The 15,622-nt window shown below is 49.3% G+C and overlaps 1 protein-coding gene across 3 annotated transcripts; it reads left to right on the top strand.

Annotated features, from left to right (window-relative positions):
• The first annotated feature begins 753 nt into the window (after positions 1–753).
• AQP8 (aquaporin 8) lies at positions 754–13,133 on the top strand. Of its 3 annotated transcripts, none has more exons than XM_030579084.1 (6): positions 754–840; positions 1,200–1,458; positions 7,063–7,189; positions 8,135–8,349; positions 9,633–9,767; positions 10,822–10,959. In XM_030579084.1, the coding sequence occupies exons 2-6, from the start codon at positions 1,208–1,210 to the stop codon at positions 10,862–10,864; spliced, it is 771 nt and encodes a 256-aa protein (XP_030434944.1). In that variant the 5' UTR covers positions 754–840; positions 1,200–1,207; the 3' UTR covers positions 10,865–10,959. The 3 variants fall into 3 exon arrangements, 2 of the variants coding, with proteins under 2 accessions (XP_030434944.1, XP_030434945.1); XM_030579085.1 differs by lacking the exon at positions 754–840 and adding an exon at positions 1,026–1,105; XR_004002467.1 differs by lacking the exons at positions 754–840; positions 8,135–8,349 and adding an exon at positions 12,223–13,133 and having other exon boundaries at positions 1,019–1,458; positions 10,822–11,652.
• The last annotated feature ends 2,489 nt before the right edge of the window (positions 13,134–15,622 follow it).

Genomic DNA, 15,622 nt, shown 5'->3' on the forward strand with positions numbered 1-15,622 from the left:
AATTTGGTGTGACCTGAGCACCCCTGGCCTCCAGCTTCGCATGGTCTAGTTTGGCTCCATTTCACGTCAGTCGTGAAGGACAGCCGTGAGCCGCCCGTGAGATGAGTCACGGTCTCAGTCCACCCTTGCTAGTGACACAGCTCCTTTCTTTCCAGTTCGCTCTGGCTTCAGCTGGGAACTACTTGCTCCAGGAGAACTTCCACCGGAGACCCACCAGGGAGCTTTGTCTGAGGAAAGAACGCAAGGCTGGACTGTTTGTGGACGAGGAGGCTATTTTCCTTCTCCCCAGAGCCTGCTGCTGTCATAACTATTCTGCTTGCTTGCTCCTTTACAGACAAATAAGAGCCCCACACGCGCGCACACGCACTTGTTCTTGGAAAGGGAGCGAGAGCAGGTGTGCAAATGGCACGTTACGCTCTGAGAACAAAACTCAGCAAAAGGCACTCAGAGCGTCAGGCCCATTGTCCCTCCAACTGGAACTGACGCGGATTGTACTCTGCACTTCACACGGGGGAAGGAACCATAGTCCCCGACTTGGCAGAAATCCTGAACAAATCCTTGAACCATAGAACCATTGAGATAAATAGCTTTCATACTCCTGTAGGCTGGAGTACCCGCCTCTTGGATTTTATTGCATTTTTTTAACAATGTAAATCCATTCCAATATTCTTTTAAAGCCTCTCATACGCTGTGTCTCTGTGCAGGTCAAGTAGGGAGCATTCTAATATTTCTATGAGACAGATAAGCCATTCCTCTAGGTGCAGGGCGATCATTGCTCGCTGAGGTCCTGCTGGCGTCAAGAGGTCTCTGCTGCTCCCAGAAGAACAGAGCACTCAGAAAGTAAGTACCTCAGTGTAACAAAGGCATTTAAAAAATCCACGCAGAATTTCTGCTTTCCAAACCCTTTTCAGTGGCTTGGCACCAGAAGGTCCCCTGTTGGCACTTGATCATAAGAGCCCGGATCTCTTATATGCTTGCTGTGTGAAGTGCCTAGCCCACTTAATGGGTAACTGGAAAAATGCTCCCTGCTTTCGAAGCAAGCTGTCCCCAAAGGAGTTAAGCGATTGTGTTTGTATCTGGATTGTTCTGAATTTCATGTTCTAATGTAAGATGTCAATTCCGTGGTGAGCCTGCTAGGCTGGCTGGCAGCACCCAGCCTGGCACTGGATGCCATCACAGCTCTGCCCGCTTCATTTCAGCTCCCCCGATGTCTGACCTGGAATTTGGTGGCATGTCCATAAAGGAGGTGGAAATGGATGGCAAGTACAAACCGCCGCAGCCCCACTGGTACGAGCTGTATGCCCAGCCCTGCGTGGCCGAGCTCCTGGGGTCGGCATTGTTCATCTTCATCGGGTGCGCGTCAGTGATTGAGAATGTGGATGGCACGGGGAGGCTGCAGCCCGCCCTGGCACATGGGTTGGCTCTTGGGCTCATCATCGCCATTTTGGGAAACATCAGGTGAGAAAATTTTGGGGACTTGGCTACTTGGCACTGACTGTGCAGCGAGGGGCTCAGACAGTCACAGAGCAGGGGGCAGGCATCCAAAACATAAAGGCTTCGTGACACCTCCCGGGAAAGCATGCAAACGTGGCTCTGCTGACTGAGAGCTAGCTAGAGTGAGCCTGTTCTGTCTTTCTCTTGCCTTCTTTGTGTTTTGGATCAGTAGATATAATTGTAATAGTGATAATTAATAATCACACTCTGCACTTTACACAGTGCCTTGCAGTTAAGGTTTATTATTGGTTGTGTTACGGTAGTGTCTACAGTTCCCAGCAGAGATCAGAGCAGAGCTGCATTGTGCTAGGGGCTGCCTGTACACATAATGAGAGAGAGCTCTTGCTCTGAAGACCTTACAATCCAAATAGACAATGGGACAGATTTTTAAAGATATTTAGGCGCTTAACTCACAATATCTTTAAAAAGCTGGCCCTAGAGAGATAAAGAGTGGGAAGGGAAACTGAGGCACAGAATGAGGACCAAATTGCCTGAACTCAGTGGCAGAGCCAGGTCTCATGATTCCCAGTCCAGTGCTTCTCTCCAAGTTTTGCAAAGGTAGTTATTACTGTAATAATTATATTATTGTAATTGCATTATTAAAATTGGGAACAAAGCCCCAGAGAGAGAAAGATACAAATCTCCTTTGAATGGTGACTAAATCAGGCACTGGGGAGTTCCAGCCCTGTTCTCTCTCAGCCACTCCAGATCAAATTTTCCCAGCATACAAGTGAAAAAGTTTCCCCCTACATTAATTGCCAGTCCTGCAAACAGCCTGTGTTCTCATGATCAAAGCACGTCCTGTGTGGCTCATGTGTGATCAGCAGGAGTCCTGGACCAATGGAGGAATATTGTCTTTGTCGTGTGAGGGTGGAATTAAAGTCTACACCTCAAGGTAAAGATTTTGCCACTGGGACTTAGCAATTCTGCTGATGATGCGTGAGCCAGAACAGAATCCAGCTCCTTCTCCCACAGTTGCTTTGGCTCAGCAAGGCTAAGAGGGAAGGATGGGTTTGTTTGTAAAGCCAGCAGCTGTGGCTCTGAGAGCCCTCAGGGAGCAGATCTGTTGAGCAAGGAGGTACCGTTTCTTACCATCAGAGTGAGCCACTGTCTTGCTGTGGGAAGGAATAAAGAATCCCAGTCTTCTGACTCCTGCTTCCTTGCTCTAACCTCTAGGTACGCCGCCTCATTGGCATCAAACCGTGACTTTTTATTGCTTACGATTTCATCTGCTCTCCCTGCTTATTCCTCAGTTAAAGACATCGGGCCAGATCCTCAGCTGGTGCACAGGAGGGTCATGCCATTGATTTTAATAGAACAAAGCCCATTGATCCCATGGGATTTCTCAGTTAGCTGAAGATGATTGTGATGTCACAAATATGAATGATGAGTTCAGTTCAGGTGAGGAATAAGCAGCTGGAGGTGACGGAGCTTGGAGCTGTTTTTGGGTCACTATTCTCCAGGAATCACAAACAGTGGAAGAGAGATACACGAAATCTTCATTGTCTCTAAAAAGGATGCTCTGCCAACTTTTCCATAGGGCCTCAGCAGCTTTTTAATGGTCGATAAAGCAGGTAGTTTCTGTACGAAGCGGAAGGTGTTTGCAGTCTTCCCGCTTTGGAACAAGGAGTGAGTTGTTCAATTAAAGTTTTTCTGCAAAAGCATCATTCTGAACCGACTACCTTGCAGTTAGAAGTTTGTTTCCGAGACAGAACAAAAAGGCTGCAAAAACAAGTTTGTTTTGATCAATGCTCTGTAAAAAATAGGCTGGAATCCACATTTTATGACTCTTTATTAACTGCTTGTTATTCAGTGTTATCTGTGGATTGGTTAATGTATACACAGAGTATACCTAGGCTAGCAGTGAAACCCAAGGACCCCATTAGCCTTTGCTGACAATGTGCCTAGTGTTAGAAGGAAAAAACATAAATGATGCTCAGGTTTCATGACTGGCGATAGATTGGATGCTTTGTACTCGGGTGGCTAAATAAACTATCCTTTTACCCACTAACAGACACACTAGGTGGGTCCGTGAGTATACACAGGCCTGACTGGAATGCTAAATTGTTGGACTAGGCTGGTCTCCATTTCCTGAAAGCATCTATTACCTCTTGCAAAGACAGGGTTTAAGTCACCGACTGGACCAGTGAAAGTAGAGATGGGAAAGCTCTGTTCGGTCACCCCATCCATCCTCCTCAGCCAGGGCAAGGTTGTTCCCTCCAGCATTTCCCCTGCTGTGTTGTTTAGCCATAGGTCTGCCCCCTTTCCCACTGTTAGGCACTGCTGAATTTCATCCACTACTCTTAACTGAGACCACCTTAAACAACTCCTCGCCTTCCTGGGTGTTTACACCCTACAGATACACAGTTACAATGAGAGACCCTGATTCTGGGAGCTCTTACGTTTGTGCATAACTTTAAGTACATGCTTAAATCCCATTAAAGTTGATGGGACTTCACCATGTACTTCGTGTTTAAGGGTTTCCCTGAGTCAGGGCCATATACTGCAAATATAGATCTTGCAACTCGCCTAGTGGACAGAACACTGGACAGGGCCTCAGGGCCTCTGGGTTCTATTCCCACCTCTGCCACTGGCCTGCTGGAAGACCTTGGGTAAGTCACTTCCCCCCTCTGTGCCTCAGTTTCCCCATCTGTAGAATAGAGAATAATGATCCTGACCTCTTTTGTAAAGTGCTTTGAGCTCTACTGATGCGAAGCATTAGAGAAGAGCTAGGTACTATTGTTGTTGTTAGGGCAAGGATTTAGCCCTATCATTTACATCAGGGGTCGGCAACCTTTCAGCAGTGCTGTACCGAATCTTCTTTTATTCACTCTAATTTAAGGTTTCACGGGCCAGTAATACATTGTAATGTTTTTAGAAGGTCTCTCTCTATAAGTCTATAATATATAACTAAACTATTGTTGTATGTAAAGTAAATGAAATTTTTAAAATGTTTAAGAATCTTCATTTAAAATTAAATTAAAATGCAGAGCCCCCCGGACTGATGGCCAGGACCCAGGCAGTGTGAGTACCACTGAAAATCAGCTCACGTGCCACCTTCGGCACCCGTGCCATAGGTTGCCTACCCCTGATTTACATTTTCAGTCCCACACCAAGATTACAGCTGGAATTGGTCCATTGCTGCAGTATAAAGCTTTGGAATTTACCTGAAAACTTAATTAATTCTCCGCTGGTTCGGTCAATTAAATCCTAGCAACTCCATTACCTCTTTAATTAAAGCCGAATAATCAGAAATAATCACAGTTCCTAAACCCTCTGACTCATTAGCTTTGAGGGCAATTTATTATCAGGGTTTGGTTATGAAGCTAGTTCATTAATGAGTGTTCCCCCAGTAATCTGTTTTCATTAAAAAATATTTGCATTTGCCTCTCACTGGCACTTCTAGAGACCAGTGATTTAGGCCCTGTCACAAGACAAGAGGCCCCCCGTCCTGCATGTGGGATCCAGGCATGTGAACCTGTTAGCCTCATTACAGGATTGGGGGCATGCAATGCTTGAGTGCAGGGCTCTGGTCACACAGATCCCGTTGCAGGATCAGGGCCATAGAGCTCTGGGTTTCTGGGCTCCAGCCTTGAATATCATTCAGACTTCACCTACGTGTGACAGGATGGAGTATTACACTGTGCCCCACTGCCCTGACTGGCCAGTGGCTGAACAGCCTTTGCTCTCTTCCTGGTTTTCACAAGAGAGAAATTGTTCCAGAGAAGAGGCAAAGGATTCAGGGAGAGAAAATGAGGACCATTCGTATCAGCACTAGCTGATGTATGAAGCCTCGTGAGACCTTGTCATCCCCTGGTGGGGCTGCTGCCGGGGGAAAAAGGGAAAGGCTAGCAGGCAGGGCGTTCTGATGATAGGAACCATCTGTAGGCCACACTCCTGCATGGGCTGGGGAGAGGGACAAGGAGACTCAAAGTGTCTTTCCCAGCTCTGATTTCTCTGTGAATCAAAGGAAGAACATCCCTGCCCTCTCCTCATTTAACCCCTTCCCTTGCAGCAATGCCTGTGAGTAATTAGATCAGCACGGCTGCAGGCTAATCAGGGACCGTCTGAGCATCTTTACATCTGCGGAGACACAAATATACTCACACGTTGGGAAGTGCCCTGCACACTGTGGGAAGTATCAGGAAAAGCCCAGCAATAATGACAGTTAACAGCCATTTCTGCTCCAGGGCTTGTTGCTGTTTTCATTCATCCTGTTTGAGGCTTTGCGTTTGCTTTGCGACTTGACGTCCAATACCCCAGCCAGGCAGAAGAAAGCTGCTTTTGGTCCCAGCTCTCCCAGCTACCTGTGTGTGTTGGGCATCTCTAAACTCCCGTTGCCCTCCAGAAGGATCCTGGCATGCTGGCGGCCAGGCTCACGGCTAGTCTGGGCAGGCATAGCTTCATTACGCCAGCAGTGCATTTGGCCTGGGCTCCACAAGGACATCGCGAGGGACTGGGGTTATCTCGATGTAACCCATGCAAGGAGAGGGTGGATCTTTGTCCCCGTCAAGAGGCTGGTCCACAGGAGAGTTTACTGAGTCTGCTACTGCTACCAACCATCGGCTTTAGCTCAAGGAGTGGAGGCTTGTGCTTTTGATGCAGGAAGTTCCAAGTCCAGGCCGTGCTGATGGCCCAAGCAGGGTCAGTGAACAAATCCCTCCTGGGTCAGAACAGTGAATATGGGGAAAGGGAAAGAGAACCTGCAGGCCAGGTTCTGCTCTCACATTGCATGCAACAACTTTGGGCAGCCAGGCCAGAACGAGGAGTCTTAGTGAATGGCACTTGTAAACTGTCAGCACCGAAGAGGAACCTTGAGGGAAACAGCAGGCGAAAGCAATGCTTGTTCCACGCCCTGGTTCCTCCCTAAAGGAAACCAGGGGCTGCATGTTGCTGTGGTCGCTCCCCTGGGAGGTGATAGCGCCATCAGCTGCTCAGAGAAGCCTGCAGGTGCAAGGCTGGGAACTCTTTGCAAGCATTTCCCTTTCCTGGCTCCTGCCCCTACAAGTTAACGGTCCCTCTGCCCTGTTCTGGTGTAACTAGCCCCCATCTTTAAGCTCCTGTAATCACAGAATATCAGGGTTGGAAGGGACCTCAGGAGGTATCTTGTCCAATCCCCTGCTCAAAGCAGGACCAATCCCAAGACAGATTTTTGCCCCAGATCCCTAAATGGCCCCCTCAAGGGCTGAACTCACAACCCTGGGTTTAGCAGGCCAGTGCTCAAACCACTGAGCTATCCTTCCCCTGTGTGCAGTCAGACTCTGGTTCCCTGTCCCAGCCTCAGAAGCTTTCCCTGACTTCTACCCCTTAATCATCTATCCAGAATGAGCAGGACAGGGCAGAATCCAACAGAGACAGAGCAGGACTGTGAATCACTGCCCAGGCCTCTTACCGGTGTGCAGCTGCCTAGGTAACAGGTCAGTTTGAAAGAGCATAAGGTTTAACTGAGTCTGAATCCAGCTTAAAAGGGTCATTTCCAGCTGGGCTCAGATTCTTCTCCTTAGGGGAACTCGGGGTAGAGGGTCCCACAGCGGAGCCACTGAACATCTCTTCTCCTGTTGATTCCAGCGGTGGCCATTTTAACCCAGCTGTCTCCTTGGCCGCATGGCTGATCGGTGGGCTGAACATCATGCTGCTTATCCCTTACTGGCTCTCCCAGCTGTGTGGGGGGCTGATCGGAGCTGGCCTGGCAAAGGTATGGAAATCAGAGTGACTCTTCCTTGCTAAGAAGATTAAAGGGTTAATTTCCTGGGGTCTTGGGCTCCCCTCCATGCAGACATGTGAAAGTCAGCAGTGGGTACGGGCCCCTCAAAGGCAGGTTACGTTTCTCAGTGTGGTTTGCGCTGTGTCAGAGAACAGTTTGTCATGCACAGTTGGGTATATGCTGGAAGCCAGCACCCAGCAGCTGTGTGAGCTAACGGAAAAGGCAGGGGAGATTATAGCATCCGATCCGATCCTAGTTTAACTTACAGAAGTAACGTTGTACTTGGAATCTGAACACAAATGGTGATGAGCAGAACCTCCATTGTGGGTATGGAGTTCATGTAGTGCTTGGAGCTCAGGACTGGGAGCCACTGCTCCTGGGCAAGTCACTGCCCCAGCACTTGGTACTTCAGTTTGCCCGTCTTTAATGTGTACATACCTGTTATACAGGGTGCTGGGAATCTTCATTAACTAACGGTCAGTGGCAGTTGCTCAGTGAGTGCCGCAGGGTTATAGTTATGCATTCTTCTGTATATAATAAAATATTCCTCCTGTCGGCTACAACCATCTGCACGTACCCCACTATTTACCATGGTCTTTCCCATTTCATGTTGCCCCTCTCATCCTCCAAAGTACTTGATATATAAATAGCATCTACGCTGCAAACCATTAAGCAGATACCGGAGGTTAATTTTTTTTACAGCTTTGCTAGGGTAGCTCGTGGCTAATCCACTTGTAATTGTCTACAGGCTAAAAGCCTTTGCTAATGAGTTTACATTCGCTAGAGACTTAGGTTGACTTTCAGAAAGAAAGTGATCAGATTAGCTGCTCTCTGCCCTGATGTTATATCCACCTACACTGTCCTGATTGGGAACAACTAGCCACGGTGTGGGGATTGAAACTGAAACTGTACCAATTCCAGGGCTCTCTCTTGTAGGTTATGACAGCAAATGACAGATACATAAATGCCACTGGAGCGGCTTTCACTAGCATCACAGATGACGGGCAGATCCCCTCTGCTCTTGTGGGTGAGATTGTTATGACCATGTTCCTGGTCTTAGCCGTCTGCATGGGAGCCATCAATGAAAAAACCAGCAGCCCTTTAGCACCTTTCTGCATTGGCTTCACTGTCACCGCTGACATCCTAGCCGGGTGAGCCGCACAGCCTTTTCTGTGTTCTGTGTAGCCGTGTACCTCTGGAGGAATGAGAGCTGCCAGATGTTCCTGTCTGATGGCTGCCCAGCAGCCCTGGGGAGATGAGTTGGTAGGTCTGGATTTAGTTTCTGTGGCAGACAATAAACAGTGATTAGTGATTAGTGTCTCCTCAGCAGAAAGTCCAAAGAGTGAATGGGCTGTGGTGGAAACTTCCCTGTTACAGGGCAGTAGGTGCAGGGCTGGGGCACGCTGGGAAGCACAGGGGGGTGGAAGCTCGCCTGGTTGCACACATGCTGAATAGGTTCCATGGATATTCAGTGGACTTTAGTTTCTGAAGTAACTGATGCTCTCTTGGTGAGGTTCTCTGGCCTATGTTAGCCAGGAGGAGATGATCATACTGGTCCCTTCTGGCCTTCATGTCTGGGAGTCACTCCGGCTGTTTTCACCAGCCTGTAATTCATGCTGGAGGAATATTGGCCGCACATGGGCAGAGCCCGATGATGGCATCAGAAAAGGCCAGTCTGCAGGCATCTAGCGTGCTGGATGCTTGAAGCCAGATCAAGTTTTTCAATGAGCTGTTGTGGGTGGATAAAGAAGAAAGTCCCCCCAGGCAACGCATGTAATAGGAAGCTCTAAGGACACAGAAGCCAGTTCATTTTGAGTATTTTTTACTGTATGTTCTAGCTGTTGTTAGGAGAAACTGTCCAGCTTGGCCTCAGCATGCACCAATTTTTCAAGCAAGCAGGCTGTTTACCTTCTTGTGTGCCGGGAATCAGATAACAAGAGCCCGCAATTATGAATGCTAATAGGTTATTTAAGGGAGAGCCCCCTCTAGTGGGATTTGAAGCACAGACGTCAGGTGCAAATGTTTAGCCGTTGCTGGAAGATATGTCTCAGTGCCCCTTCCGCAGCACATTGTGACCGACACACAGTAAAGAGCGTAAAACCCAAGCTGCTAACAAACCCAACATTTAAATTTAAACCGGACACTTTCATTTCCATGACATGAAGATTTTTACAGCTAGGGGTGCTCCCTAGCTAACAGCTAATGCTGGCGTCCATACCGGTATGTACCTAGGTTTGTCAGTGTTATTCAGATGAGTTTTGCAATGGTCATTGTATTTTGTATAGTAGATCTGATTACTCTAGTCAGCCATCAGTGGGGCATTATTACAGAGATTGTTATTTTCTGAAAACAATTTGTCCTTGGAGTTCCGTGGCAGAACATTGTATATTCAGCAGGATGAATTATGTGACCGTTTATTTGTTTTCTCTTTCAGAGGCGCTATATCTGGGGCTTGCATGAATCCTGCCAGAGCTTTTGGACCAGCACTTGTAGCAAACTACTGGGACTATCACTGGGTTTACTGGGTAGGGCCCATGGTAGCCAGCCTGCTAGCTGGTGCACTGATAAGGTAGGTGAGGGGATACTGTCTGTAGTGGAGATGAAATGTGTAAGGAGAGGGAAAGCTGTGTACCTTGTCATGCAGAGGTTCTGGGTCTAATCTCCACATTGCCATGTACTGCTTGTATCCGTTTCCCCGTCTGGACGTGGATAGTCACTAAGTGGCGAGTCCAGTCCCTCCTCTCAGGCCCAGATGGGAGGTTTTAGCACAGAGGGTCTCCCAGGGAGTCGGAGAAGGTGAGCAGGAGCAGTCTTCAGTCACTGGCTGTAGTGTGATCGGGTCTGTGCCTCAGGCTACCCTGGCCAGTTGGTTGCATCCCCAGCCCCCAACTACAGGGGAATGACTGGCAAATCCACATGGTAGGGGATCCAGAGGCCCTTCCCAATTCCCTGTCTCCCAACACCCTGCTCCTCGGACGTGAGTGCTGTAGCACACGCAGTGTGAGCTCTTGCCACCCTCCCCACTCATCTTCTGATGCCGCACTAGAAATAAGGATTCCAGAGTCATTCGTGAAAGTGTTTTTCTGGGCCTTGATTGGCGGAAATCCCTCCCCTGGGTGATGCAAAGTTGGCTGAAGGGAATCTGCTCCCATGAATCAGAAGGCTAAAGGCACAGGAACAAAGTTCCCTGATCAATAAGAATCAGCAATAAAAGCTTCAACCAGATCTTAACCAGCTGCGGAGGTGCTGCGGACTCTTCCAGCCCCCTTGCTTTGGAGTTTTCCCCTCTCTCTGAATGATGGCAGTCCCTTAGCTATTTAATGTGCATGCCCAGCTGGAAAACAGGGGACGTCTAGAATCCTCTGCATGTTCCCAGAGTTCCTGTGAAGGAAGAAACATTGTAGAGGTCTAAATCATCCCTGAATACAGCATGTTATCCTGCTCTTTCTGGAGCCATCACTCTTCCCTTACCAACCTCCCACCCATTTGTCTCTTTCCCTCCCGTGGGGCAGTGTCCGACCTGGAGTGGGACAAGGAGGTTGTGTTTTCTTTGCCCTGCACTCCTGTGATGGGGATGGTACATATGCTGCCCATGCTCATCTCTCTTTGTTTTGCTCCTGAAGGCTCCTGATTGGCGACAGGAAAATCCGCCTGCTCCTGAAGTGAGCCCTGGATTGGGCCTGCCTGCGGGACACAATCACTTATGGATAGGAAATTGGCTCTACTTGGCCCTCGGGAGAAACTCTGCTTCACCACACACCAGTGCCTCTGTTCTCACTGTCTGGCCACGTGGAGCTGCTCTGAGATCCCAGCTTTCCAGTCTGTTTCCCCCAGAGAGCAGGTGTTGGCAGGATGAGCCCACTTGAAGCTACAGATTCTGTAAAAAAACAAACCAATCCAAACCAAAAAAATCGATTGTGTTGAGATTAAAGAAAAGGCCTGGCTGGCTGGGTAGGAGCGCTAGAAGCGTTGGCCTTTCCTCTCTGGGCTGGGGCAGTGCCTCTTGCTACTGCACAAACGGCAGCCAGAAGCCAGAACAGTTGTCCTGGGGGTTAATATCCCGAATGGAGATAAGCTAAAATGGGCAGGAGGGTCTGACGGGCAGTGATGAAGCAGGGCTGGCCTGGTTTACACAGCGTTCCTGCTGGCATGACGGAGTGCGGCTGCAGCACCTCGATGATGCCAATGCACTTGCTGCTCCAGTCGCTGGGGAAATTTGCTTCCTTTACTGTTCTGTTCTGGAGATGGGAGCGCCCATTCCTGTGTTCCCCTGGCCGCACCGCGTTCCCGGCGCAACACACGTGGTGCTTCTGGAGAAAGCACTTTATCATTGTGTCCCATGGCCCCATCCCCTGTGCTGGCTCTCCAGCAATCTCTTCTGCTCCCCAGGGCTGGCTGACATCTCCGCTGGTTGCCAGACGCTGTAGTGAGGAGCCTGCTCTAATCCTAATAAGGTGAATAAAAGCCGAGTTGAACAGAAATGCCTGTGGAATGTGCGTCATAAGTCACTGCGCTGACACTGATTGATTTCTGAATTCTTAAAAAACCAAAACAAAATGGAAACAACCTCCAAACAGTTGACCAGAATGTAAATTCACAGAAACATGGCAAGGCGCTTCCCAGCACCGGGTGGCTGAGCAAGGTCACTGCCCTGCTGGGAGCTTGCCCCCTGCATGTGCCCGCCCTGCTGGGAGCTTGCCCCCTGCATGTGCCCATCCCCGCTGGGAGCTTGCCCCCTGCATGTGCCCATCCCCGCTGTGAACCTGCCCTCTGTGCCCATCCCTGCTGGGATCCTGCCTTCTGCATGTCCCCACCCCACTGGGAGCCTGCCCTCTGCTCCCATCCCTGCTGGGAGTCTGCCTTCTGCATGTGCCCGCCCTGCTGGGCGCCTGCCCTCTGCACCCCGCCCCGCTGGGAGCCTGCCCTCTGTGCCCATCCCCGCTGGGATCCTGCCCCCTGCACCCCACCCTGCTTTCCACTTTGTCTCCGTTTCTGACTCTCTCTCTTTTTTTTGGCCTCCCTAGGACCATCCTCTCCTTCTCCCTTGCCCTCCACGAACCTCAGCGGCGCTATAGCCCGTTGCCCTTTCCCCAGAATGGATATTTCCTTTTAAGGCACATTGCTGTCCCAGTCTGCTCCGCTGCAGGATCCTGTGCCTGAAGCCAGCTCTGACCTGATCTGTCCTTCCAAAGACAGAACTCTCCCCTGTGCCCCATGACAGCTGCAGACCCTGTAGCAAGCTGAAGGAATTGCTCTGCAGCAATTGGCCAGTAGAGGATGCTCAAGCAAAAAAATGATGTTGGATTAGACCATGTCTGTGCACACATGTCCCTTAGCTGGCTTTGGTTTATAGACCATTATAGTGGCTGTCACTGTAAATGTACATAACCATTTACAGTAGCTGGGTAGCAGGTCACTAGTCGTCTTCTCCAGAAGCCTCTCAACACTACACGAAGCAAGGGAAGAGGAAACTGTGAAGGGGACGTGGTATGAAGCTCACAGACTGCAGAGCGACTGGGGAAAGGGCACTTTAGTGCAGGAGAGCCTGAATGTTGGTGCTCCAGGGGCCATGCGAGCACCCCGCTGAGGTTGCACAATTCATAGAGACTGAAATCAGAACCGATCCTAGTGCATTAGATGGGGCCTTTCCACCGGAGGCAAGAGAGTGTTGCCCGCAGAGCCGGGAACACCGCGTTCTAACTTATCTAGGTATTTAGTAGCTGTGTCCTCAAACAGCTCTGCCACTGACTCATTTTGTGTCCTCAGGAAGTCATGTCACCTCTCTCCACATGCCGCCCTACTTCATGGGGTGTTGTGGTGCTTGATTAGATAAGAAAACGTTCCAGGCTATAGAAATGCCCTGTGTGATTACAGATAATTGTAGGCAGAGCTGATAGTGCCACCTATGCTTAAAGCTGTTTGACACTTCCCATTACAAGACTCTGTTTTCAGTTGCTTATAATTTTGCCAGACTTTAACAGTTTGGTCTGAAATTTCCCGTGCTGGGCGCCTGCCTCAGGCTTCAGAACTTTGGAAAGTTTGAGCAAAAATGGTCCAGCTGTTTCTGAGAATGAGGTGGGGGGAAAATATGTTGTTTTTCCAATGTTCAATACTTTTTAACCATTTAACTGAGCAGTTCTAGCGCCCCTGTGCTTTAGAGGAGTGAGGAGCCTGGCGGGGGGTGGAGACTGGGCTGGCTCGGTGAGAGGACTGGGTTTAGTACAAGGAACTGAGAGGGGTGGGGGAAGACTGGGACAAGGGGTGGTGTGGTAGGGAGGGACAGGACAAGGAGAGGGACAGGCTTAAGGAGAGGGGTCAGGTTTGGAGGGAACAGGAGTGGAAGCATGATGTGACCAGTAGGACACACTTCCTTCCAGAACCTGGATCAGAACCCAAAATTCCTGAGTCTCGACATTATTCTGCTGTCAGCAAATATTGGTGGAGAGAGAGAGAGAGAAAAATCCTCCCCCACCAGTGGCTGGTCCACAGATAGCATGGCAACCTGCTACTGCTGTCAGTCAGTCTGTTAGCTCAAGAGGCAGAGGTCTGCATAGTGGATCTAAGGGTTCCAGTCCTGCTGACGATCCCAAGTGGGTGTTCCTATGATGGAATTTCTGGTTTTTTCAAGTTTGTTTTTTTTAATTGGAACTTACACGCACAGGAGCTGCTGTTAAAGGGCCATTATTAAGCTTGCAAAGACAAGCCCTGAAAAGTTAGGAAATGCCACACTTTAAGGTTGCCCAGGCACCTTCATTCATCCCCTTTGTGCCTATGCATTGTAAAACCGTCTCCAATCACATGATCACATGCTATTTTTTTCCATAGGGCCCCCTCTCATTCTATGCACGGTAATAGTGAAGGAGGCTGGTTGTAGGGGGACCCTTGCCTCATTTGTTGCAGAAGTTGAAAGGTGCGGCGTATAGTCACGATGTACCAATGATTCTCACTGACTCATGGAAATCCTCTGAAATCCAGTGTGTCTATGTCCTGAAATGAAAATCTCAGTCACAGTCACTGAAAGGGAACGAGGATGAGACGCGACATTTCTCTGGTCTTTGAGAGAGGAGCTGAAATGGCTTCTTGTTCGAGTTCACCAGCTGTGAACACCGGCATCTTCCTCAGGCTGCAGCCCCGAGGAAAGGCGGCTGCAGGCTGCATTCTAGGCCATGCTGCGGTGCTTCCCAATGGGATCTGGGCAGCGCTCAGGCAGGCAAAAGCCAGTAGAAAACGCTGTTATAGGGGAAGAAATCCTACCTAGCCAGTGGGCGAGATTCCAAACTGAAGCTTTTCCCTTAGCAGCTGAGTCAGGAGCAATGACAACTACTCCTTTGGTAGGGAAAATGAAAAAACTCTCTCAAATAAACACAAATGGCACTAAGATATGTCTAGGACAGTTGCCATAGCAACACTTAAAAATACCAAACCAAACAGCAGAGCAAAGCATTGGCTTCCTCCCTTTGAGAGCCCCTCATTGGGCTCAGGAAGAAGGAACCAGAAACCCTATAGCATTAGATGGACAGTGAAACTTGGGCTGAAGTTCTCCATGAATTCATCATTTCATGCTCTGACCCTGCAAAGCCTTGCAATGGTTCCTTCAAATTCATGTGTGGGAAGCTAAGCACGGGTGCAAATCTTTGCAGGATTGGGGCCTCCATAATTATAGCTGGTGCACTGGCCAATGAAAGGCTGGAAGGGAACAAGCAGGGCAGTGCTCACGTTCCCCTTTTGGAAAGGAAGCACAGCCCTCAGGCACCTCCAGGAACCGTTTTTAGAGAAGCAGCTACACAGATGTTCAGAAGCTAAGTCCAGTTCCTGAATTCCGAACCACTTCTGTTCAGACTCTGCTGTGCTCCTGCCCCTCCTGTCCCCAAAGGGTTTGACAAACACAGGCCTTTCCTTTGCTTGTGTGCCTCTTCCCGCCCACTGCACCCCTCCTGTAGCCATCTCCCACAGGCAGCTTCCTCCCCTGAATGCAAAGCCCTGCTGCAGCTGGGGTTAGCCCCAACCAGCCAGGGCCCCTGTTCTGTTTCTGGGGCTTTCAGTGTAAGGGCACCATTTTCACTGCTACAGGCATGATACGAGTAGAGAGCTGCTGCCTGCCCATAAACACAGCAAGGGGAGGCAAAATGGCCGGGGAGAGGAGCTGCGTGGAGCACTCAGGAAGCTGCTGCATCCATAAAGCCCGAGCAAAGAAGGCAGAACATTGGGAGGTGCCCACACAAAACTCTGCTCTTACCTCGCAACTTTCCTGTTGTACTATTGATGTGTTTCGCTGCTGAACATCGATTTTGAATGTGTGAGGCTGACTTTTAATAGCACATTTCTAAGAGCATGTTGATTTTTCCAGATTTATTAAAGTGCTTAAGTCATGCTAATTAAATATCAATTAACTTCCAAACACTTAATGTGCTTTAAAGATCTAAA

The sequence above is a fragment of the Gopherus evgoodei genome, chromosome 10 (assembly GCF_007399415.2).
Source record: "Gopherus evgoodei ecotype Sinaloan lineage chromosome 10, rGopEvg1_v1.p, whole genome shotgun sequence".
NCBI classification, from domain to species: Eukaryota; Metazoa; Chordata; order Testudines; family Testudinidae; genus Gopherus; species Gopherus evgoodei.